This window comes from Nicotiana tabacum, chromosome 1 (genome assembly GCF_000715075.1).
Source record: "Nicotiana tabacum cultivar K326 chromosome 1, ASM71507v2, whole genome shotgun sequence".
Taxonomy (NCBI): domain Eukaryota; kingdom Viridiplantae; phylum Streptophyta; class Magnoliopsida; order Solanales; family Solanaceae; genus Nicotiana; species Nicotiana tabacum.
Window position 1 is genome coordinate 114,827,621 of NC_134080.1, and position 23,801 is coordinate 114,851,421.

General features: G+C 33.5%; 2 protein-coding genes across 2 annotated transcripts; both read left to right on the forward strand.

Moving 5' to 3' along the window:
* The first annotated feature begins 10,653 nt into the window (after positions 1 to 10,653).
* Positions 10,654 to 16,826, forward strand: LOC107822311 (protein CYCLOPS-like). The gene is made up of 11 exons (XM_016648842.2): positions 10,654 to 11,206; positions 11,586 to 11,641; positions 12,013 to 12,150; positions 12,439 to 12,487; positions 12,561 to 12,613; positions 12,988 to 13,670; positions 13,852 to 13,895; positions 13,984 to 14,038; positions 15,117 to 15,165; positions 15,558 to 15,686; positions 16,432 to 16,826. The coding sequence occupies exons 1-11, from the start codon at positions 11,015 to 11,017 to the stop codon at positions 16,553 to 16,555; spliced, it is 1,572 nt and encodes a 523-aa protein (XP_016504328.1). The 5' UTR covers positions 10,654 to 11,014; the 3' UTR covers positions 16,556 to 16,826.
* A 984-nt stretch (positions 16,827 to 17,810) lies between these two features.
* Positions 17,811 to 21,098, forward strand: LOC142163542 (uncharacterized). Its single transcript, XM_075220845.1, has 8 exons — positions 17,811 to 17,859; positions 18,010 to 18,184; positions 18,635 to 18,887; positions 19,240 to 19,413; positions 19,497 to 19,598; positions 19,933 to 20,053; positions 20,319 to 20,413; positions 20,658 to 21,098. The coding sequence occupies exons 1-8, from the start codon at positions 17,811 to 17,813 to the stop codon at positions 21,096 to 21,098; spliced, it is 1,410 nt and encodes a 469-aa protein (XP_075076946.1).
* The last annotated feature ends 2,703 nt before the right edge of the window (positions 21,099 to 23,801 follow it).

Genomic DNA, 23,801 nt, shown 5'->3' on the forward strand with positions numbered 1-23,801 from the left:
AAAAACCGAGACATGGATTCTATCAAGTAATTATTACTTCGCCAATGTATATCATTATTGTCCAACTTACCAGGCTTATTGACCCACGAAAGAAACTCGCCTTTTAATAAATCAAAACAATAAATCATATACACAATTAATAATAATTATATCAAGATTAAGAGTATAAGTACATTGAATGGACTAGAGAAATTATTTTATTAAGTCAATATAAAATACCTATTTCTACTTGATCCGTTCAATACATACAAAATGTACTAGCACAAGAAGTTGGAATTAGACCATTCTCATAATGAAGATAAATTATATTTAATCTTGTGCTACAACCATTCCGATGGCTTGTCCAATTCTATCATTAGGTTGTGAACATAAATTTTATGACTTATAAGAACCGACGATTTAATCTTCCGTGTATAAGCTAAACTCTATACACTAAATCATCTACTATATAAGCAACAGACACACAAACAAATACATGATCTATTTGAAATAAAACTTTATTGAATTGAATAAATAAATAAATAATTGTTCCATAAAGAATACTATAACAATACGCATGGTTTATAGTATATCCTAACATAAATATCCTTTTTCTTTGATATATTCTATTTCCAAATATTTTCTAATTATTTCTAACTATTAAACTTGTTGGTTATTTCAATCTTATTAAAGTTCTTTGAACTCTAATTAAGCGAAAAAATGAATTAACTCTTCACTGTGAATGGATGTCTACTTTACTCTGGTCCTATTTTATTGTGGGGACACACTAGTCTCCCCTAACTTATAAATATTCATTTCCAGCACCAAATATTACTGTATTCTTATATAAATTAGAATATAAGAATGCTTGTTAGATCGACTATATTGTATGGGGTTGAGTGCAGGCTCGTCAAGAAGTCCTTATGTCCAAAAGATGAAGTAGCTGAAATGAGGATGTTGAGATGGATGTGTGGGTGTACCAGAAAAGACAAGATTATGAATGAAGTTATTGGGACAAGGTAGGAGTGGCATATATCTATGAAGGACAAGTTGCGGGAATCGAGGCTGAGATGTTCGGGCATGTGAAGAGGAGAGACATAGATACTCCGGTCAGGAGGTGCGAGAGGTTGTCCATGGACGGGTTTGAGGAAGTGGAAGGGTAGGCCAAAGAAGTATTGTGAAGAGGTGATTAGGCAGGACATGTCATTGCTTCAGCTTACCGAGGATATGAACCACGATAGGAAGGTGTGGAGGTGGAGAATTAGGGTAGTTGACGGATAGTAGTGTGTTCCTCCTAGGCTTACCCGTAGTACTACGACTATTTTTGTATTTTCTAATTCATGGTTCTTTATTATTACATGTTGTGTCATTCGCGTCTGTTACCATATTATATTACATTGTTGTTACTATTGTTTGTTACTTGGTTGCTTTATCTCCACTGTTTCTTGAACCGAGAGTCTATCGAAAATAACATCTATATCTTTATAAGATAGGGGTAAAGTTTACGTATACACTACCCTTCTCAAACTCTATTTATGGGATTGTACTGGATTTTGTTGTTGTTGTTGTCGTATAAAATTAGAGTATTACATAACGATTCGGACGTCCAACTACTTACTATTTTAACAACATTGCAAAAGTGCACTCTTGGACGTTTCCTCCAGCATTAATAAGAATAATTTTTACAATTATTCCTCCAAAAGTCATATATCTGACGTCCAGTCGAACTTCTTTTATGTATTTCTTCTTTCTTAAAGGACAAATTGCTAGTCATGGGTATTAAATTTCTGTTCTGGACCGTTAAAAATATAAATGTTGAAAATATTCTTATGCCTTATTCATGAGGTCACAAAAGTAATAATTCAAGTTTTTCCATTATAATCACTAGAAAAGAAGTGGATTAGGTGAATTATTTTTCTATTGAGCAGCGACATGATACAAGTATATAACGGCTTCTTCAACAAGGTGACTCAGAAAATTAAAAAGTAAATTTTGGATAAACGACTGTTACAAAGTAAGAATATATAAACTTTATTTTTTCTTGGTTTGGATATTATTTATGTTGATGAAATAAATATTCATATTTATTATAGAAACAATTATGCGAAAGTACCTCACTTGTACTTGTTTGACCAAAAAATATAGATCTTGGTTCAACTAATTAAATTTATACAAATGAGGGTTAATCTTAGTTAATAATAATATCCCAAAGACGAAATTCCCGATAGTGTGATAAATAATACGTAGATCTCTTCCAAAAGCAATGAAGGTACACAATGGACAATATTTAAGAACCCAAACAGAAATAATGTAGCATTAAATAGTTAGGAATAGTAATAAATGATATTTATGTAAATTGAACGAATGAGTCACCCGAAAAAGGATGAAACCAACGGATGTTCTTTGAATCTATATATATATTAAAGTAAGAAAGTTACCATATATAATTGACATTATGGTTAAGCCAAGTGACAAGCTAATAAATATCAATAGTATATGGTAACTTTATTCTATATTTGACTATTTTAGTTAAATACAAATATAATATATATTTGATTATTTTAGTTATAATATATATATACACACACACGGAATTTGAATTAAAATATAATTTTAAATTTATATATAAAGTTCTAAAATTCGAATTTAAATTAAAAATAAAATTTATCTTTTTTTATCATGTTATCATATGCAATCATATTAGGAACTTTTGTTATTTTTTCTAATTATTTAAATACTGCTTCACTTCTAGAAAGAAAAAAAAACTACTTCATATAACTATAAAACTCTTTCACATTTAAAATTCTATAAGTATAGTTCTTTGAAACACTGTAGTTAGATTTGAATAAAACGAAATTCTTTTAAAATAAATTTAATATATAGGATACACGTCTATGTTTATCTAAATAACAAAAAAAAGTTTACAAAACCAAATAAAAGTTTACTTACATATATAATAAAGTAAACATACATTCTGGAGAAAGAAACATCACAAAATCAGTCAACATTAAAAAAAAAAGTTATTTCTTTTTTCTTCTTGAAGAATATTTGTTTGAAGAGTCAATTTGCATAAATGGACATCAAACAAATAACAAAACTTTGGCTATACAATGACTATCATTAATTTCAATTTAGCACATTCAAGGAATTGAAGGGTAGAAGCTGAAACCCCTTCATTTAGCTGTAGTAAGGTCAATATTGCAAGGATATAATATTTTTTTCGTTGAAGAATATTAGTTTTGAATCATTAGATTACGTGAAAGGTTTTTTTTTCAAACTCAACAAGAGAGAAATTGGTTTCTAATTGATAGTTTGTATAACGACTTTTAAGTGTAACAAAGAGTATATATAAAGAAAAAATTGGTATGACGTGATTTTTTTTTAAAATATAAACAAATTATTTCGAAAAAACTCTTTACTTTTTTTAATTCAAAGATAATAAAAAGATAAGATATTTTTGAACATTAGTAGAGAGTTTTATAATTATTTATAATAGAAGTTATATCATGGATAAACTAAAAAAATCGAAATCTTATGGAATATTTACATAATATCCTGCCATATTTATTGTTTACGTTTTATAGCTAATATAAATAGATATATACCGATAACACATGATTATACACATATTATATATGGATTATATATAAATTACACATTATTCAATTTTTTAATTTAAGTGGTCGGGGTGAGCACCTATTTAGGCTGATTAGATAAAACCAAAAGAAAAATATGAAACAATTTCAACCAAAGAGCAAAAATATAATTAAAGTTCATATGTAGATAATATTTTATTAAAACTCATCCTTTTATAGTGAAATAAATTAATTTTTTATAACAAAAAATATAATGACATAAAAAAATAAGATAAAAAAATAAATATTGAAAAAAAATGTTAGAAAGATCTAAAAACGAGAAATAAAAGATGACAACAAATTTCTTCTTATGTTTCATCTTTGTTGAATATAAAAAATTTGAAAGTTAATCTCATCGTTTTCAAATATTTTTTTTTTCCAACTCAAATACATAAATTATAAGATAAAGATATCTTAGAATATTTTTTTAATTTACATTATATATCGTTTTTAAAAATCACTATTACTAACAAACCAATATGATATTCGAATTTGAGAATGCAATTTGAGTGGTTTGCATTGAGGTTAAGCCAAGTATGGTATCGAAAAATAAACTACTTGACAATTTTAAGACAATATATGTAATATTTTATAATAATATTCAACTAATTTAACATTTAATGATTCAAAGAACAAATTTTTTGTATATATAGGGTATTAAAAATTCAAATTCTGGGGCTAGAGATATCGATAAACTTAAAGTGGAGTCATACTGAAATAAATCCGGCCAAAGAATCATTTAAATTTTAGATGGTGAATTAAAGTAAATTTTAAACTAATGATAATATCTTCACTTGCATCATTATAAAGATAATCATTGTTATAATATATATAAAGTTTTATTTATTGAAATTTCAAAATAGAAATATTTTTTGAAAGATAAAATCATACCAAATAAGAGTTCAAATCGTAGTATAAGAGTCACGTCGTAATCAAAGAATCGTTTATATCGTGTCAACCTTTGTGCTTTGCCATAAATATGAGTTATTATTTCACTTTGTGGTTATTTTTATGTTCCAATGACACCTATGAGAATAGTGCAAAAATAAAATTATCACTTCGAGAATTGAGAAAATGTTAGTCTTTTTTCACGTAGTGTTTCTTAATTAATATCTAACGATTATCTATAATTATTTAGAAGGTTTAAATATTAAGGTTATTTACATATAATTCAAACAACTCAGATATTTAACATGGTTAATGTCAGCTATCAAAATGGAGTAAAACAAATTCACTAGCTAAAGAATTTTTTATATTTTTAGATAACCAACTAAAATGAGTTTTGAATTAAGAATAGTATTTTCAATTACATTATTATAAAAATAATTATTATTGAAAAATATGTTTTAGTAACTGAAATTTTAAGAAAGAAATATTTTTTAAGAGATATCAACACACCAAATAAGAGTTCAAGTAGCAGTAAAAGAGTTAAGTCTTATCCAAAGAGTCATTCATTGTCTCAACATTTGATTGTTTTGCCATAAATATGAGTTATTATTTTGTTTCCTGACTATTTTTAGGTTCCAATGACACCGGCAAGAATGGTATAAAAACAAATATAAGAAATGGTTAATTTTTTTTATGTAGTTAATATCCAATGATTATCTATATTTACTGAGAAAGTGTAAATTTTAAGATTACTAAAATACAATCCAAATAACTTAAATATTTGGCATGATTAATGTCCGCGCATCCGCGCGGGTACTAATACTAGTAATGAATGATGGACAAACCTTTGAATATCCGAGTTATCCTCGGATCTGGTAGAAAAATGTGGACAAGAATCTTCGTTTTTGTAGGCTTATAATACGACCGGATTCTCTCTTTAAAGTCAAAATATATTTTACAAATCAATATCACATGTCTCCAATCATTATGTCTCTTTCTATTTATAGGAAACATGTTCCAAGAAACCCTAATAATACAAATGCAGAGAAAATCCACTATAATATTCTCTTTAATATCTTATCTTGAAACTAGCCGTTATAACTCTGTCAAAGACGTAGGCCTCGATCTTTGGCAACTCCTCCACTTCAGTCTTCGCTGACTCTTTGACCATGGCCGTCATTGTTAATTAGATAAAACCATTGTAAAATCCTTTAGCAAACTTCTTAAACCCTTTTCTTGAAAATGGGCAAACGAAGAGGAATTTGATATCAGAACAGTTATATATAGTATTTAGTTCTTGTCATATGATTGAATTCTTGATCATCAAAAGATTAAATTCTACTACTAGTCGTTTATAAAATGTGCTACATGTTTTATGCATCATTCTTTGTCCATAACACACACACACACACACACACACACACACACACACACACACATATATATATATATATATATATATATATATATATATATATATATATATATATATATATATATATATATTAACAGTACGTATGTTTTGATTGTTGTTTTTTCATCGTTTAATAATGTAATGTTTTACACTATATTGTATTGTGTTGTTGAGACATTAATGTCGGAAGGAAATTATTTTATTATAAGTTTCTGAACGATCTCTACAATTCTTTATTTCCTCCACACTTCTCCACACATAAAATAAGCTATCAATACCCCTATTTATAATAGTATGAAACCTATTTCAACTAGAAACAAGAAAGTTTATTCCTATATTTATTCTAACTGCAAATCTTATTTAGACATGAATTAAATAAATCAAATCCTAAATAATTAAAGTTTCCTACTACAACTTTGAATTAGTTTTCAAACATTCTCCCGTAATTCAAAGTTGTATACGTCTGACTTGTTCGTTATGCAGTTATGTTGGAGCACTTCTCTCCAACTTTCACTTTTGATGAAGCACATGTCTCCATCCCTCAATTTTGTTGAAGCACCTGTCTCCAACTCACGTTGATGCACTTTTTCACCAACCGTTGATGCACTTTATCACCAACACCCAATTTTGTTGAAGAACCTATCTCCAACTCACGTTGATGCACTTTGTCACCAACACCCAATTTTGTTGAAACACCTGTCTCCAACTCACGTTGATGCACTTTGTCACCAACCTAATTTTATTGAAGCACTTGTCTCCAACTTACGCTGGTGCACTTTGTCACCAACACCCAATTTTGTTGAAGCACCTGTCTTCAACACTCGTTGATGCACTTTGTCGCCAACACTTAATTTTGTTGAAACACTTGTCTCCAACACCCGTTGATGCATTTTGTCACCAATCGTTGATGCACTTTGTCATCAACACCCAATTTTATTGAAACATGTAATCAACTTTCAATTTTTTTTAAAACCTCTTTCCAACTTTTAGAGAAGAGTGTCTTTATCTTGTGCCATATTTGTTTGCACTTCTTTAAAGTTACTTTTTTTCTTGAATCTATCTTGAAACTTTTCATCGAATAGTCTAATTCTATTGACAACTATCTATGATCTTGCCAACATATTTTTTGGCCAGACGAGCGGCATACATTGACTAGCGCCACCCGCCGGCAGCAGACGCTCTTTGATTTTCTCCCAAGATCGTAGAAGCTCTGATACCAATATGAAGAAAAATATTTTATTATAAGTTTCTGAATGATCTCTATAATTCTTTATTTCCTCCACACTTCTCCACACATAAAATAAGCTATCAATACCCATATTTATAATAGTATGAAACCTATTTCAACTAGAAATAGGAAAACCTATTCCTATATTTATTCTAACTGCAAATTCTATTTAGACATGAATTAAATAAATCAAATCCTAAATAATTAAGGTTTCCTACTACAACTTTGAATTAATTTTTAACATTCTCCCGTAATTCAAAGTTGTATACATCTGACTTGTTCGTTATGTAGTTATGTTGGAGCACTTCTCTCCAACTTTCACTTTTGATGAAGCACATGTCTCCATCCCTCAATTTTGTTGAAGCAGCTGTCTCCAACTCACGTTGATGCACTTTGTCACCAACCGTTGATGCGCTTTATCACCAACACCCAATTTTGTTGAAGAACCTATCTCCAACTCACGTTGATGCACTTTGTCACCAACACTTGTTGAACCACCTATCTCCAACATCCGTTGATGCACTTTGTCACCAAAACTCAATTTTATTGAAGCACTTGTCTCCAATACCCGTTGATGCACTTTGTCACAAACAATTGATGTACTTTGTCATCTGTGACGACCCATTTTCTGAACAAGCCGGGACCAGCACTCGATCACTAAACATGACCGAGCGAACCATCTCTGCTTATCAAATCTATTATAACTCCAAACTTTATATGCAACAAGACAATACTCTAACCAAATACTTTTGGTTAATTTAAATATTTAAATATATCAACTCCAAAACTTTATTCATAGTAACTACTAAATTACTGCTAAGTTATTATAAAAAACATCTGAATCTTAACCCAATGACTATGTCTATGAAGCCTCTACTAATAAACTGACGCACTGCTCAGGACATGAGATTTCCTGACTAGTTCTCTAAGTAAACAAAGAAATAACTAAATAAAGATGACTCTAAGTAATACTCCACGAACAAAAGCGGAGCTCACCAATAGCACTGGAAGAGAAGGAAGTCCTAACCTGTAGCCTGCTCGCCTGCAAAATCGGTTCCTACGTTGTACCGCAGACCAACGTAGGTTCCCAAAAGAGAACGTCAGTACCATCCATTGTACTCAATGAGTCTCAACAACAGGGGGCGAAAATTTAATAACATATACATTACAGGCAAAGGTTCTAAATGCATGTAAAACATAAAGCTTATAACAATAATTCTAAAATAATTTCATAATCGCAATTTATGAATATTCTAAAAGAAATTCTTTTCTTTTTCTTTCTTATAAAAAAATACTTCACTTTATACTTTGGGAGTTCCAACTATCCTGACTTAATTCTGTCTCAGTCATCGTGTGATCGGCACAGGTTCGATCCCAACCTGATCGACTAGGCCCAATCCACGAGGTGCCACTCGCTTCATGGTTCTCAACGCTCATGTATCATACCTTAGCATGACTAAGTAAATACTCAGCAATGAGACCCTCGGCTTGTGTGCTCCCTACTTTGGCACAAGTAGTTTCAGAAAATCAACGCGTTGGTGAGGAGACGATAACTCCTTCTCAGAATAAAAGATACTCCCAAAAATCTTTTCTTTCAACAACTTCTTCTTGTGACTTTTCAAGTCTAAATCTTTTCTTTATAGAACCTCATGTACATGCTCATGCTGGTATCCTTAAATTTAAAGCATGGCATAAGAATGAAATAAACATATAAAAGTATTTCTAAGATTCTTGCTTCTTCATAAATTTTCAACATGAAAATAGCATATAAGAATCACACAAAGATCTGAAAATTTATGCACATATATCATAATAAATCATCTAAACTTTTGCTAGAACAATTCTAAGTTAATAGGTACTCAATCACTCCAATTAAGTAAATATAACTCTTTTAAGAAATTCATCAAACACCTTGTATGCGCGCTTTTGTGAGTTAAACCACTTTAGTAAAGAGGTTATATCAACTCACCTCAAAACTTCTCGAGCCAATACGTAGACCCCAGTCCAATTGACACCAGTCAAACAATCGATTCTATAACAACCAATGCATTTTAATCAATTTTAAAGTTTCATACCTAAACATGAAATTTGTTGTTGATATAGAAGAAGTAGGAAATTAACTATTCTATTCTTACCTGCTACTACTTTAAGATAATTGAGAATAGAAAATTCTATGTACCTTAGTTCAAGAATTAGTGATTGGTAAGAACCCTAGAATTTTATTTGCCCGCGTGAGTACCTGCTAGGACGTGTTCTGCTTTTGTTTTGTGCACAGAAGTCCTTTTCTCTAGTTTCCCGTAACCCCTCTTTCCCAAGGCTTAAGGTTTAAGGCTTTAAGCCTTCTTCTTTTTTCTACAATAGGCAGACCACTCAACGGGCTTTAAGCTCAATTCTTACATCACTTTTTTTTTTTGACTAACTAATAATTAATGATACCAATTTTTAATAATTAATAATATTAAAACTATTAATATTTTCCTAATTTTATATCCAATTTTTATATATATATATATATATATATATATATATATATATTTCACTATAGGCAAGATAAAAATACTAAAAATAGTAATAATTTAGTTCTATAGTTAGCGTGTCTCGAAACTTTTATAATTTGAGGAGTGTTACATCACCAACACCCAATTTTGTTGAAACACGTAATCAACTTTGATTTTTTTTTTAAAACCTCTTTCCAACTTTTAGAGAAGAGTGTCTTTATCTTGTGTCATATTTGTTTGCACTTCTTTAAAGTTGTTTTTTTTCTTGAATCTGTCTTGAAACTTTTCATCGAATACTCTAATTCTATTGACAACTATCTATGATCTTGCCAACATATTTTTTGGCCAGACGGGCAACATACATTGACTAGCGCCACCTGCCGGCAGCAGGCGTTACTTGATTTTCTCCCAAGATCATAAAAGCTCTGATACCAATATGAAGAAAAATATTTTATTATAAATCTCTGAATGATCTCTACAATTCTTTATTTCCTCCACACTTCTCCACACATAAAATAAGCTATCAATACCCCTATTTATAATAGTATGAAATCTAATTCAACTAGAAATAGGAAAGCCTATTCCTATATTTATTCTAACCGCAAATCCTATCTAGACATGAATTAAATAAATCAAATCCTAAATAATTAAGGTTTCATACTGCAACTTTAAATTAGTATTCCAATATTGTGTGAATAAACTTCACCTTTTTTTTTTTTGGTTATCATTTACAAATTTTTATTGAAAACTGGCAATTTTGTCCTTAAGACATCTGATTATCTAGCTAGAAAAAAAAAAAGAAGGAATGAAGGTTACTTGAGATACTTCCTTTTCTGTTCACTTTTTACTTTAGTTTCACTAATTAAATTAGCGTAGGAAAAAGTTGTTGTTTTCACACGGGAAAGAAGACAAGTATAAGGTGACTGGAATCTAATCAAATTGGATTTTTGTAAATTCCATCAAATCTAATTTTATAATTAAGCCCACTATACGTTTGTCAATTTTACTGATGAGCTTGAATGTGACGTTTGATGCTTCTATTATACACCAAATTCCTTTCTTTTTTAGCTGCAAATTAAAGTTAGTCCTAACATCCTTCCACTGCTAAAAGAATTTGATCATTCTGCAGCAATATATCTATTACTTGAGAAAACAATATTGTCCTTGTGATGAATCTGATATGTCAGTTGAGTTAAATAGGTAAGAATTTTCATGATTTGAATTTAAAATTTTGAGCTTCTCTGAGTGAATTTGCACATCAAAAGAGTAGCTGTTCAGACAGTCACTTAGGCTATATCTTCGTTCCGGCGGACCTGAGTTTGTCTCTTGTGTATCAAGAAAGAAATTGAGAGAAGAGAAAGGATAGGAATTAATGGAAATGGAGGGAAGAGGATATTCAGATTTCAGTAGAAATACAAGCGAAGAATTGTTGATAAGAAATATGATGGAGAACTCAGTAGGAGTGGCTGCGCCTACAATGGAGATGTTGGGTTTTAGAAACATCTCTCATTCCCTTCGAACTGATAGTGAGGAACTCTTCAAAACCTGGCTCACCACTGCAGAGGCAAGCAATTATGTTAAGACGTTGCATCTTACATTTAAGAATACCTATTAATTTGCATATATATAAATGAATTCCATTCTTCTTCATGCCTATTAACTGCTTGCATCATGCTATCAATCATCTCTTGAACTCTGTGTATCCTTATTTCTTCATACGGACTCACAACCAAAGTAGAAGAGACAACCAGTAGGCGATGCATAACTGTCATTGTATCTCTAATTTTCTTGCTCTACTATTGTTGGTTAAACACTATATATAGTTAAAAGAGTTAAGGATTAGATGTCCTGATTTAGAGGTCAAAAAGACATGTATATTGCTTTTACATTTGCCTGCTTGTTTTTTTTGTAAATTGGCTGATTCACTACCGTTTGCTTCTCAGAATAATGGCAGTGATTCTACAACGATGGCTCACCGAGCTCGACAAGGATCACGGAGGTTAGTGTGTTTGGAATGATCCATTAAGTAGCATAACCTTGTAATGCAATGTACAGGGAGGGTGCCAAATATGTATTTTTCTCTCTCTTCCTCTTTTTGAGTGTAATATAGTTATGTATTATTAGTAGGTTCAGCTCATCTCCTCCTGTTATGCGGAGGAAGTTGAATTCTCACTATAGCTATGATTTATTTTTCACTTAAACTTCTCACTCTAACTTGCAATTCCAATTCGACGTGGAAGTGGATATGATAACCTATGCCATTGAAAGTTACATTATTTTTTCAGCTTTTATGGCTATTCTAAATGTCTATAGCTTGAGCAAATTTTGATGATTTCAGAAGTGGTTACATTCTTTAGTTTTAAAATGCAGGATCTCCAGTGAACTCGCTGGTCTATCAAATCAGCAGTATGGGGGAGTTCAGAAAAGAAAAGTGGCTGACTCTCTGCAGCCACAAAATGCGTCTACTGCCAATGAATCATCTAGCAGCCTTAACCAACATTCAAGCAGGTGATCTACCTTTTCCTCCTATAGGGCTGCATGATTGAATTACGATCTGTGTTAGTAAATGCCAAACTAAAATCCAAAATAGAAAAACAAGTCCATTTTCTGGGGCTATTGCAATATGTTTTATTGCTGCCTTAGGCTTACTCATTTGGTTTTCAACTTTCCATTATTTGTGGGTTATCCGGCTTGAGGCTATTTCTCAACCAATCTAGATATTTCATGCGATTTTCTCATGTTATTAGTGATTCTGAATTTTTTTGGGGTAATAACCAGTTTTGGCTTTGTCATCAGGAATATCACAGATATGGAAATGCAAGCTAGTAATCTCTTTTTAGCCAAGGTTTGTTCAATAATTGCAGATATCAATTTGCAGAATTTCTCTTATGATCCTCATACAGACTGCTTTCTTGCAGACTTGGTTTCATAGTTCTCAGCCCATGACGAGAAGTCGCTCCTCTGAGTTAAGGTATCCTTCATATTGCATCCTTTATGGCGGTTGAAGGATAATGTCCTTGCTTGCTCTTCTCTAAGGAGAACTATATATCCTTGGAATTAGGCCCTCAAGAATCTTATTTTTTCCTATGTAGATTGAGTTTAGGGCTTTCTTGATTTTTGGGAAATTAATTACAGGTGCTAGCCAATATATACAAACCATATACATTTGCCGGCTATTATTTTGGAGGTTGGCGTAATAAAAGTATATCTAATTTGAAATGAAGACTTCCAAGCAAACAAGAAATCACTAAAAAACTATTGAAGAATCTTTTTCCCCATCAATGTATTCCATATTGGTATTGCTGGATGCTGATCTATTTGGTTGTTGCATCAAAATATCTGTAGGAGGAGGTATGCAGCCATGCAAAACTCGCAGTCTTCTATAGCTCGTGAATCACTGCATAATGTACCTGGAAATGCTGTTAACTTTAAAGAAGTTTCTGATACCACTGTGTTCACCGACATGTCAATGTGTGAACTTACCAATCAATCCAATACTTTTATATCTCCGTCAAATTCATCCTCATCTACTTTTGAAACTCAGCAAGTGGATGGTGCAGATAATATTTCATCTGTCGTAAGCATGCTAAAGGGTACTTTAGAGAGGAAGAAATTAACGAACTATCACACTGCTAGGGAAGCCATTGAGGAGAATATGCTAGGGTGTTATGGTAATCAAGACAACTTTGGCATGAATCAACATCCAGGGAATCATATTTCTGAAAATCAAGGGACGTATCAGGATGCATCCATTGTTCAAGTCAGAGATACAGGGATTCTACAAACGGTTCAGGGGTCATTAGATGTCGTCTTAGAAGGTATTATGGCTCCCTCAAACCCGATACAGATGTGTGTGGTGTCTCAGGAACCTTCCCAAAGTGAATCCTCTGTTGCTGCGCCAATAATTTCAACCAGTTTTGATGCATGTGATGGTCTAAGCAATGCAAGTCAAGCTTTAAATGTGTACGAGGGCTCTAGAAATCAAGTTGGATATGCAAGGAGCTCAGACAATGGTTCAACTGCCAGAGGTGAATATGACGTACATTAGCTGTCTGTATTGAATTATCTGTGCTCTTGTCTATTTGTATGGTGCGCGTTGTGCAAGGAAGGATGTTTTCAAACTGATAGATGATACTTATTTAGATTGTTATTTCTCCAAACTTTTTGAGCATAGGTTTGTTAATATATTCATTTACTGTTGAAGTGCAGATCTTAGAGAACGAATATATGATAACGTGAAGGACAACCAGAAGGTATTCTCTACCTCCTATGTATATTACCCAATATTCAACTTAGAATAGTTAGATGGTTAGCTGATGATAATTTCTCCAATTTGTTCAGACACAGCAGAAAGAAGGTTTAGTTCGAAATGGATCTTTGACATCAGTTCAGTCAGGTAACTGAGGCATTTAGCTACAGCGGATAAATATCACATCTTTGCATTTTCACTTTCATATCTGTTTAGATTATAAATGTAATAATGTTGATCGTGTTGTTTCAAACAACACGGTGGCATGCCGATTGCTTCATTTTGCATTCTTGCTGACTCTCTCTCCCTCTCCCTATCCCACCTGTTAGGTTCGTATTATGTATTCCTATCCTGAAATTACAAAGTAGTTTAGGTTAGATCACTTGTTAGGTGAAAGCAACAAAGCAAGGAGCATATGAGAAGAACTTACCGAATATATTTAACAGGTCGGCACTGAAATACTGCCAAAATTGGCTCCTATTAATTGCATATTTTTAGAAAAGTTATTAAAGGAATCACGCAATCAAGGAGTGAAACTGGAAAAATACAGTAAGAATCAAAGGCAACACTTGTAATGGTTGCAACACTTGTAATGTGATTTGCAACACTCTTGTAATGTGATTTGCAGCACTTGTAATGGTTGGCCCACTTATGGGCATATGATAAAGAGTTAAAGGCACTTTCTCATGAGAGATCTGTTCATCTTCAGAAGGTTTTCCTCTAATGGTCTTAGGGTTCTTTCTTGCTCTGGGAATATTAGGAATAAGATGTTTGTTATAGCTTTTCTAACATTTTTAAAGATCGAAGAGTTTTAAAAAGAGACAACAAAGTAAATATGAAAGGTCCATGCTTACCACGAGACAGAAACTGTCTTATTTAATGGAAATATTGAGGTGCAGTGTCAACTCGGACTCTTGTTAATATCTTGAGTAGCCCAACAGTGCTAGTAATCTATTTTCACTACATTAGGGTAGACTCTCTACATCACACCCCTTGGGGGTGCAGCCTTCCCCCGGACCCTACCCTGCGTGAAAGCCGACTGCCTTGTGCACCGCACTGCCCTTTTTATGTTGAGGTTTGTGCTCCAAAGTTTTATCTCTGTAATTCTATTAGATAAAGAAAATTTATGGCTTAATCGTACGCAGATGCTATATTACATGAAATGCATGCTGTTACTTAATTGCTTTTCATGCCGTTCACTTCTAACCAGCATAAACCAATGCAGCGGAAAATGGAGATCCTACAAAGAAGCGAAGGGTGGAGCGGTCTCGGAAGTATGTAGAACTATTCTCAGAACTTGTGTGAATCTTATTCTTTTTTTACTACATTCTTTTTAGTGATCATTAGTTTTTTCTATTGGTTGGTAAAACTATGTAGAAATTAATTGTAGATAGCATGTGTTCTGCCTACGCATGTGACTTCCACCTTTTATTTTCCTGTAATGATTTGATAGCGGAAATCAGAATAAGTTTTTGAAAAGTATAGGAGTTCATTGATGTTCTGTAAGGCCTCGACTAGGTGATATTATTGCTTCTCTAAATGGAAAACAACACATGCATGCATGCTTTTCGTTGCAAAGATTATGCACATTATTCTGATGCTATAACTTGATGGTCTATTCATATTTTTAGACTGCTTGAAGTTCATATTGGTCTTGATATTGCAGAATGGCAGAAGCCAAAGAGAGAAATTTAACACCAGCAATTCCTTCAGATATGCAATCCCTTTTGAAGCGTTGTGAGAATCTGGAGAAGGAAGTCCGTTCACTTAAACTTAATTTGGCGTTTATGAATAGGTACACTCAAACACAAAAGCTGATGCATTAAAGGGCCAAAAACACGCAACAAATTTATCATACTTACAAACTTCAGTTTCGTGGAAGAAACAAATTTCTTTTACTGATAATATCTATCCATGTTTCCAAGCATGTTTAATATGAGCTATGAATTATGTGAAACAATTTTGAGATTGCTGTGATTTTGCAAACAAACATGCAAGGATCACTAGATACTATAGATCTGGGATAGGAAACTAATGCTTTCTCCATTGATAAGTCAGTTACATGTAGTGTATGATATCAAAACCAAGTTTTTAAAGTTGGAAAGGAGGGAAAAGGGATCATCCTAGTTTTAATATTAACTTTTTGCATGCTTTCCATTTGTTGTGGTAACAGTTGAGCATGTCATGAGGTTTATCATGCATCAGATTTCAAGGTTGACTGGTATAAGCTCTCCACTGGTTTTACCAATTGGAAACAATTTTCTTCTGTAAATATGCAGAAGTTTCTCAAAACATGTTCCATTATAACCTTCTCAGTAGTGTGGCAAAATAAAATCCCCGACTCCATAAGTATGTGGCAAAAAAAGAAGAAGAAAACAGGAAATGAGCTCATAGTGTACCTAGAAATCAAGGACAATGAGATCCTGCTTGAATGCATTTTTTCTTGGATTTTTACCTCATCTTAGCATTATTAGTACTATATATGCAATGACAATGAAAAGGTAAAGCAATCTTTGATAAGCAGAGTTTTCTAATCACAGAAAGGATTCTGAACAAACTACGCAAATTGAAGAGCTGCAGAAGCAGAACGAGGACTTGGTCAAAGAAAAAGAGTGCCTTCTTGGAGAAATTGAGAGGATCATTTCAGAATCTGGACAGTTTTAGATGCCTCCACCTCTACTGCCAAGGTTACTGTTGTTTTTTAACAGCTCCAATCCAAATGTGCTATCTAAGGAAGTAATTCTATCACGTTGCTGGAGACCGTTTGGCTCAATTCAACTGAATATTTCATGTTTTCAGTTTATACCAAATATCAAGTGATAAGAACATTTAAAGTGACAGAAATCTAGATTTTGCGATGCACTCGAACATTTTATGAGTACATTGTAGATGCCTATGTATGTATTGTGGATCTTTAAAATATTTTCTTTATTTCCTTCTTTTCTTCAACTTATTTTCTGCTAATATCTTTTGAAAAATGAATTCTCTATCAGTATTTCATGTTTTTTCTTTCCTTTTAACAATAAAATCCCTTACCTGACTAATTATCCTTCTTTCCTCCTAATTGATGATGTTGTTGAACTCTATAATATTAGTAAATTAGATAAATACATTACCGTTTCTGCTTTAGTACTTGAAATAAGGGAATGTTCTTCAGGAAGTGCGGCAACGCAGTGGTAGAATAAGAAAGAGAAATTTTCACAAAGCACTATTGTTTAGAGGTTATTAGCTATCTATAGCTACCAGTACTATATTACTTCTTATAGCTACGTTTTCAGTTGTTATAAGGTGTATTCGATGTATTTAAGCTACTGTATTCATGAATACAGTAGCAAAACTCAGCGTGAATCAGGGGAAGTCCAGCTAATCAATTGTTGTATTCGACTGTATTCGTGAATACAATAACGTAAGTTGCGTAAAAAATGGACCTTTCAGCTGTTTTAAAACGGAAAGGGAATCAATTAACCAAATAGTCTCCTAATATAACTCAACTAACACAATTATATCACGCACAATCTGTATTTCACGTTGTAGGAAAGATTTCCCATCCGAAAAAAATAGCAAAAAACAGAGCAATCTCTAGATTTTCAGTCCTTTGTTTTTCCTGTTGTTGACGTTCGTGGAAGTTCTGTTTTCAACCAATAAAAATCGAGATTTATACAATTGTATACATAAATACGATACAATTCGATTTTACATATGGCAAGTTTAACCGTGCTATTGCGTCATTCTGGCAAGTAGAACAGTGAGAGTAACTATGTCGATTATTCAATTGAGGAGATACTGATAAAGGAGTATGCATCTTACAATGATTTGGTTGCTTCAATTTCGAATCAACTCGACATAGATTTGAGCTCAAAGTCCATTAAAATTGAATACAAAGTAGAAGGAAATTGTACGCCAATGGAAACACAATGATATGGGTTACAGGGTGTATGTAGAGATGAAAAAAGAGAACAGAGAATTCGGTATGCATACTTTGTGCGTAACAACAATTGACAAATAAGTTGTAGCTGGAAGTAGTTTAATTCAAGGCGACCTTGTGCAACTTGACAAAGCAAATCAAAGGTGTAATTTTGATACTGATGATACACTTGCTCTTAATGTTGTCAATTCAGGCCAACCAATTGGGGTGTTCGAACTGGACACAGATTTGATAATTTTAAAAACTAATCAAAGGGAGGTTATGTCTGGACAAGTATATACGGATAATGCTACATTGAAAGAGGTGATGAGGCATTATGCTATATCTGAAAGGATTCGATTCCGGGTTGACAGGTCTAATGCTATCAGGTTTGAGTATTCTTAATTATTTAGAATTTTTGTATATTGTATTCATGGTAGAATTTGTAAATTGTATTAAGATGTATTTAGATGTATTTGGATATTTTTACATGACTTTCACTGTTGTACTTATGATTTTTTTATGTATTTCAAATTCATGTATTCATTTGTATTTTACTGATAAATATTTATTACAGTGACTCTCACTATTTGTTTTTAGATGTATTAGACGTATTTAAATGTATATATATATATATATATATATATATATATATATATATATATATATAGTCGTATGTTATCTATGTGTACTGTATAACAGTTTATATATATATATATATATATATATATATATATATATATATATATATATATATGTAACAATGTATTCAATTGTTATGAGTGTATTTTTTGTAAGCATTTATACTGATCATATGTATAATGATAAATTCTTTGCAGCTATGCATTAATATGTATGTCAGAAGATTGTGAATGGAGGTTTAAGACTTCTAGCATTAACAAATCAGAACTATTCAAAGTAAGAGAGTTCAATGATAAGCATACATGTCCGTTGAAGGATAAGGTGTATGAGCAACGTCAAGCAGGCAGCAGTCTTATTGGTGATATGATTAGGTCCAAGCTTACTAATCATAAGAGGAAATACACCCCAAAGGATATAATTGATGATATGAAATCAGATTTTAGTGTAGATGTTAGTTACATGTTGGCATGACAGGCTAAAGAAAAGGCAATGAATTTTTTGAGAGGTGAACCGGCTGATTCATACAATAAATTACCTAGATACTTATATACAATGGATATGACATATCTTGGTTCGCACATTAGAATGGTAAAATCGCCAAAAAATGAGTTCATTTATGTGTATATATATATCTTTGTATGCCTTTATAAAGGGGTATGATCATTGTAGACCCATTGTGGTTGTGGATGGAAGCCACCTAAAATCGTATTATATCGGAACACTCGTCTCGGCCATCACGTTGGATGGTGCAGGAGAGCATGTGGATTATAATAAAATTTGTTAATATTGCTGCATATTAAAGATTGAAATACATATTTATAATATGTATGCAATTGTCTTTGTAGGTCATATGCTGTCACTAGCATATGGTGTTATTGATTCAGAGAACGATGCTAGTTGGTCGTGGTTCTTTGAGAAATTCAAGGAAGCATATGGTGAGAGGGAAAATATGTGCATCGTTTCAATAGGAATGAGAGTATCATCAAATCTATATCGAGAGTGTATCCAGTGGTACCACATTTTGCTTGTATATGGCATCTATGGAACAACGTATATAAGAAATTCAAAAAGAGTCATTCAAAGTTGAGGGAGATATACTTCTCGATGGTAAAAGCATACACACAGACTGAATTTGACAGTCTAATGGAGATGGTGGAGAAGGTATATATTAGGGTGAAAGATACTTGGAGTTAGCTGGATACGAAAAGTGGGCTAGGTTGTATGCACCTGTTAACAGGGGATGAACCATGACGTCAAATATTACTGAGTCAATCAATGCCGCACTTGTATCAGCAAGGGAATTGCCAATATACGACTTTCTCGAAAAAGTTAGGAAGATATTTGGACATTGGAATTGCAGCAACCAGAAAGAAGCTTCATAGACATACACAACGCTTAGAAAGAAATATCAGGAGATGCTTACTTTGAATGAGGCAATGTCTACATGCATGACTGTAAGTTTTTTTTATAAGTCATTGTATCATATATTTGCAAGGCTGGAGCTGGCTTTAAGAAGGCTTTGCAAGGAAAAAGCCAGGCTGGGCTGGCTTTAAGCAAGATTTACAAGGCAAAAGCCAGGCTGGGGCTGGCTTTAAACAAGCTTTGCAAGGCAAAAGGCAAACTTGAGGATTCCAACTGCCTTGTGTTTATAAGCCCATATAACACTAGAATGTCCCCAGGTTGAGCATGATAACATGCTAATACCACTGAGTAGCACCCTAATGTCATACAGTATGACACAAAAGGTATATTTTTAGCCCTAGTACAAGGTGTATTTATTTCTGATACAATTTTTACTATTCGAAATTCAGTCCATATGCTCATTGTATTGTTAGTTGAATTTAATGGTTTTGTTTCTAACTATATGCATTTCATAAGCAGATAGTTACTGTATATCATTGCATTCATCAATTAAGATGTCATCATCTTTAATATTTTGCCAGATTACATATAGAATGTATTCCATTGTATTCAATGTATTTCATTATATACAGCTGTTTGTCTTTGTATTTTATATATACATATATGTTTGTATTCAATGCATATTTGTTTGATTTCAATATATATGATGATTATGAAAGATAAATAAAAGTATACTGTTGTATATTCAAATTATATTATAGTTGTATATATCTATATTGTAATTAATACGTTTATTCTTTGCTATATAAATAGTTTTTTTTAAATGTCCAAAACTTATAGGTCTATGTTTAAATGTAGGTGGTACCATCGACTGAATACTTGCATACGGTGAACGATGAAGGAAGGCATTACCCCTTGTGCCTCTTAGAGAGAAAGTGCAGTTGTGGGCAGTTCCAAGTTGACGAATTACCATGCCTACACGATTGGGCTATCTTGAAGAGCAAGTTTGTAATGCCAGAAGATTATTGCTCGGACTATTACAAACAAAAGTCTGTGCTAATGACATACGAGGTGCCCGTGTATCCGATGCCATACCGAAATGAATGGAAGGTACCAGCACATATATCAGAGGAAGCTGTCTTACCACCTAAATGGAAAAGACCTCCTGGAAGGCCAAAGAAGAAGCGCGATAAGCCGTTAAGTGAATTATTGCAGAAGAAAAATCAACATTCGTATAGCATATGTGGGCATGGAGGACATAATAAGCGTACTTGTAGAAATGCTCCACGTAGGACTTAGTTCATGTTCTGACTTGTATTACTGGTGACATAATAACCGACGACATTTGGGAATAATACATATTGAATTGTTGGTTTATTGGATTTTTGCGTGATGATTTCTTTTTTAGAAATATAATTTAGTTGTCACGACCCCAGTTCACCCTCCGTTAACTATCGTGACGGCACCTAGTCTCTACGACTAGGTAAGCCTAACAAATTGTGAAAAACAGAAAATAACAGAATAAAACTAGCCATAACTACAAAAATAACATAATGAAGCATTTGAGATGCCGCTCGGCATATACAATACAAACTCTCGAACTAAAACAACATTTCCTAAAATCCGAAATCTCATGAAATCACAAGCTTTGGAATGTCTACAAGTATCTAACTCCAGAATGTCTAAACTAAAGTAAGTGCATAAGGGCTAATATTGTAAGAGAGAATAGAAAGGGACTCCTCGGTCTGCGGACGCGACAGATATACCTCGAAGTCTTTGGAAAATCGCCTCGCCTCAAGGGTAGTAGGGCTGAGTCGAAGTACCTAGATCTGCACATGAAAAACATGCGTAGAAAGAGCATGAGTATACCACAGCGGTACTCAGTAAGTACCAAGCCTAACTTTGGTCGGGTAGTGATGAGGAAAGTCAGGGCCCAATTGAGGTTAAATGAAATACAAGGTATAACAGTATAGAATAAGACATCATAATTAAGGGCAATCGTAAGAAGTAACACGGAAGAGACAGAACAACAATAGCTACCACAGAGACAAATAATCATAGAAGGAATACAGCTCAACACAGAAATAACAACCGGGGATCTCCCAGGAAACCGTCATGTAGTCCCAAATATAAATATCTAGTGGATCTCCCGGGTGCCGTCCTGTAGTCCAACTCATAGTGCGCGGGGATCTCCCGGAATACCGATCCGTAGCCCCAAATGTAAATACTCAGTACTGGGGGAATCTACCGGGTGCAGTCCCGTAGTTCCAATATAAAAATGTAGGGGGATCTCCCAGAATACCGATCCGTAGTCTCAAAGAAAACATGCAGGGAGGTCTCCCGGAATACCGTCCCGTTGTCCCAAAGTAAACACACAGCAACAACACGAAGAATACACAATTCAATTCAAATTCCATACCAAGGTAAAACAGGTATTTCTAACCTAGCATGCTGCACATAATCCAAATAAGGCAGTTTGAGTAAGTAAAACAATTAAGTCAATTAGGCATGCTTCCCTAAGCTAACAACAAGCTTAAATTACAAGTAGTATAAATAGGAAAGGAAAACACGATTATAGTTACTTCATAAAAACTGGATTTTTTTAACAATTAGCATAAGTATGCACTCGTCATCTCACGTACAAGGCATTTCAAGTATTAATAATACCAAATCCTAAGGGGAGTTTCCCTCGCATAAGGTTAGGCAAGCCACTTACCTTGAACCCGCTCAATCAACTTAATACCACGTTCTTGCCACGAGTATCCGACTCCAAATGGCCCAAATCTATTCAAATCAATTGCATAATGTAAATATAACTTCAAGTAATTGATTCCACTAATTAATTCTAAGCTAATACGCGAAATTAGGAAAAATGACCAAAATGCCCCTCGGGCCCACGTCTCTGAATCATGTAAAATTTACAAATTCAGAATCCTCATACTCTCACGAGTTCATTTATACCAAAATTATACCAATCTGACATCAAAATCTAGATCAAAACCCCAAAATTAGGCCTAAGAAGTTTTCTCCATTTTCCCTCAATTTTCATCCCAAATCCAAAATTAAATGACAAAACTAAGATTAGATTATAGGAATACAACTAAAAAGGGATTATGAATCGTTACCCACTGATTTCCTCTTCAAAATCCTCCCAAAATAGCCCTCTCCCGAGCTCCAAATCGATTTTCTAACTTTGGATTTCAAACCCTCGAAATGTCTTATTTCTGCTCAGTAAATCCGCTTCTGCGGCCATGGGAACGCACCTGCGGTCACGCTTCTGCGGAAAATAAACCGCACCTACGATAACTCATTAAAACCCGAACTTCCTCCTACGATCAACATACCGCATCTGCGGTCTCGTAGGTGCGAGCAACATTCCGCACCTACGACTTCTGGCTTTCCCCCATCTGGCCGCATCTGCAGCTACACACACGCTTCTGCGGTCCCCAATCTGCAGGTGCGGTTATAACAGCAATCCAGCAGCTTCAGTTGAACACTCTAACTCTCAACTTCCCGTCAACCATCCGGAATCATCCCGAGGCCCCCGGGACCTCAACCAAAAGCATGAACAAGTCATATACCACTATCCAAACTTATACCAATCCTCAAAACACCTAAAACAACAACGAATCATCAAATTAACCATGGGTTCAAGCTTAAGAACTCCAAAAACTCTCAATTTACGCTTTTGATCAAAAAGTCTATCAAACCTCGTCCAAATGACCAGAAATTTTGCACACACATCACGTTCAACACTACAGAGCTATTCCAACGTTCGGAACCCCATTCCGACCCTTAGATCAAAATCTCACTATCGAACCGGAAACTTTAAAAATTCAACTTACGGCATTTCATGCCTAAATAAGCTACGAACCTCCAAAACACAATCCGAACATGCCCCTAAGCCCGAAATCACTCAACGGAGCTAACGGAACCAACGGTATTCCATTCTGAGGTCGTCTCCATACTGCTCTGACTACAGTCCAAATTCTAAAACTTAAA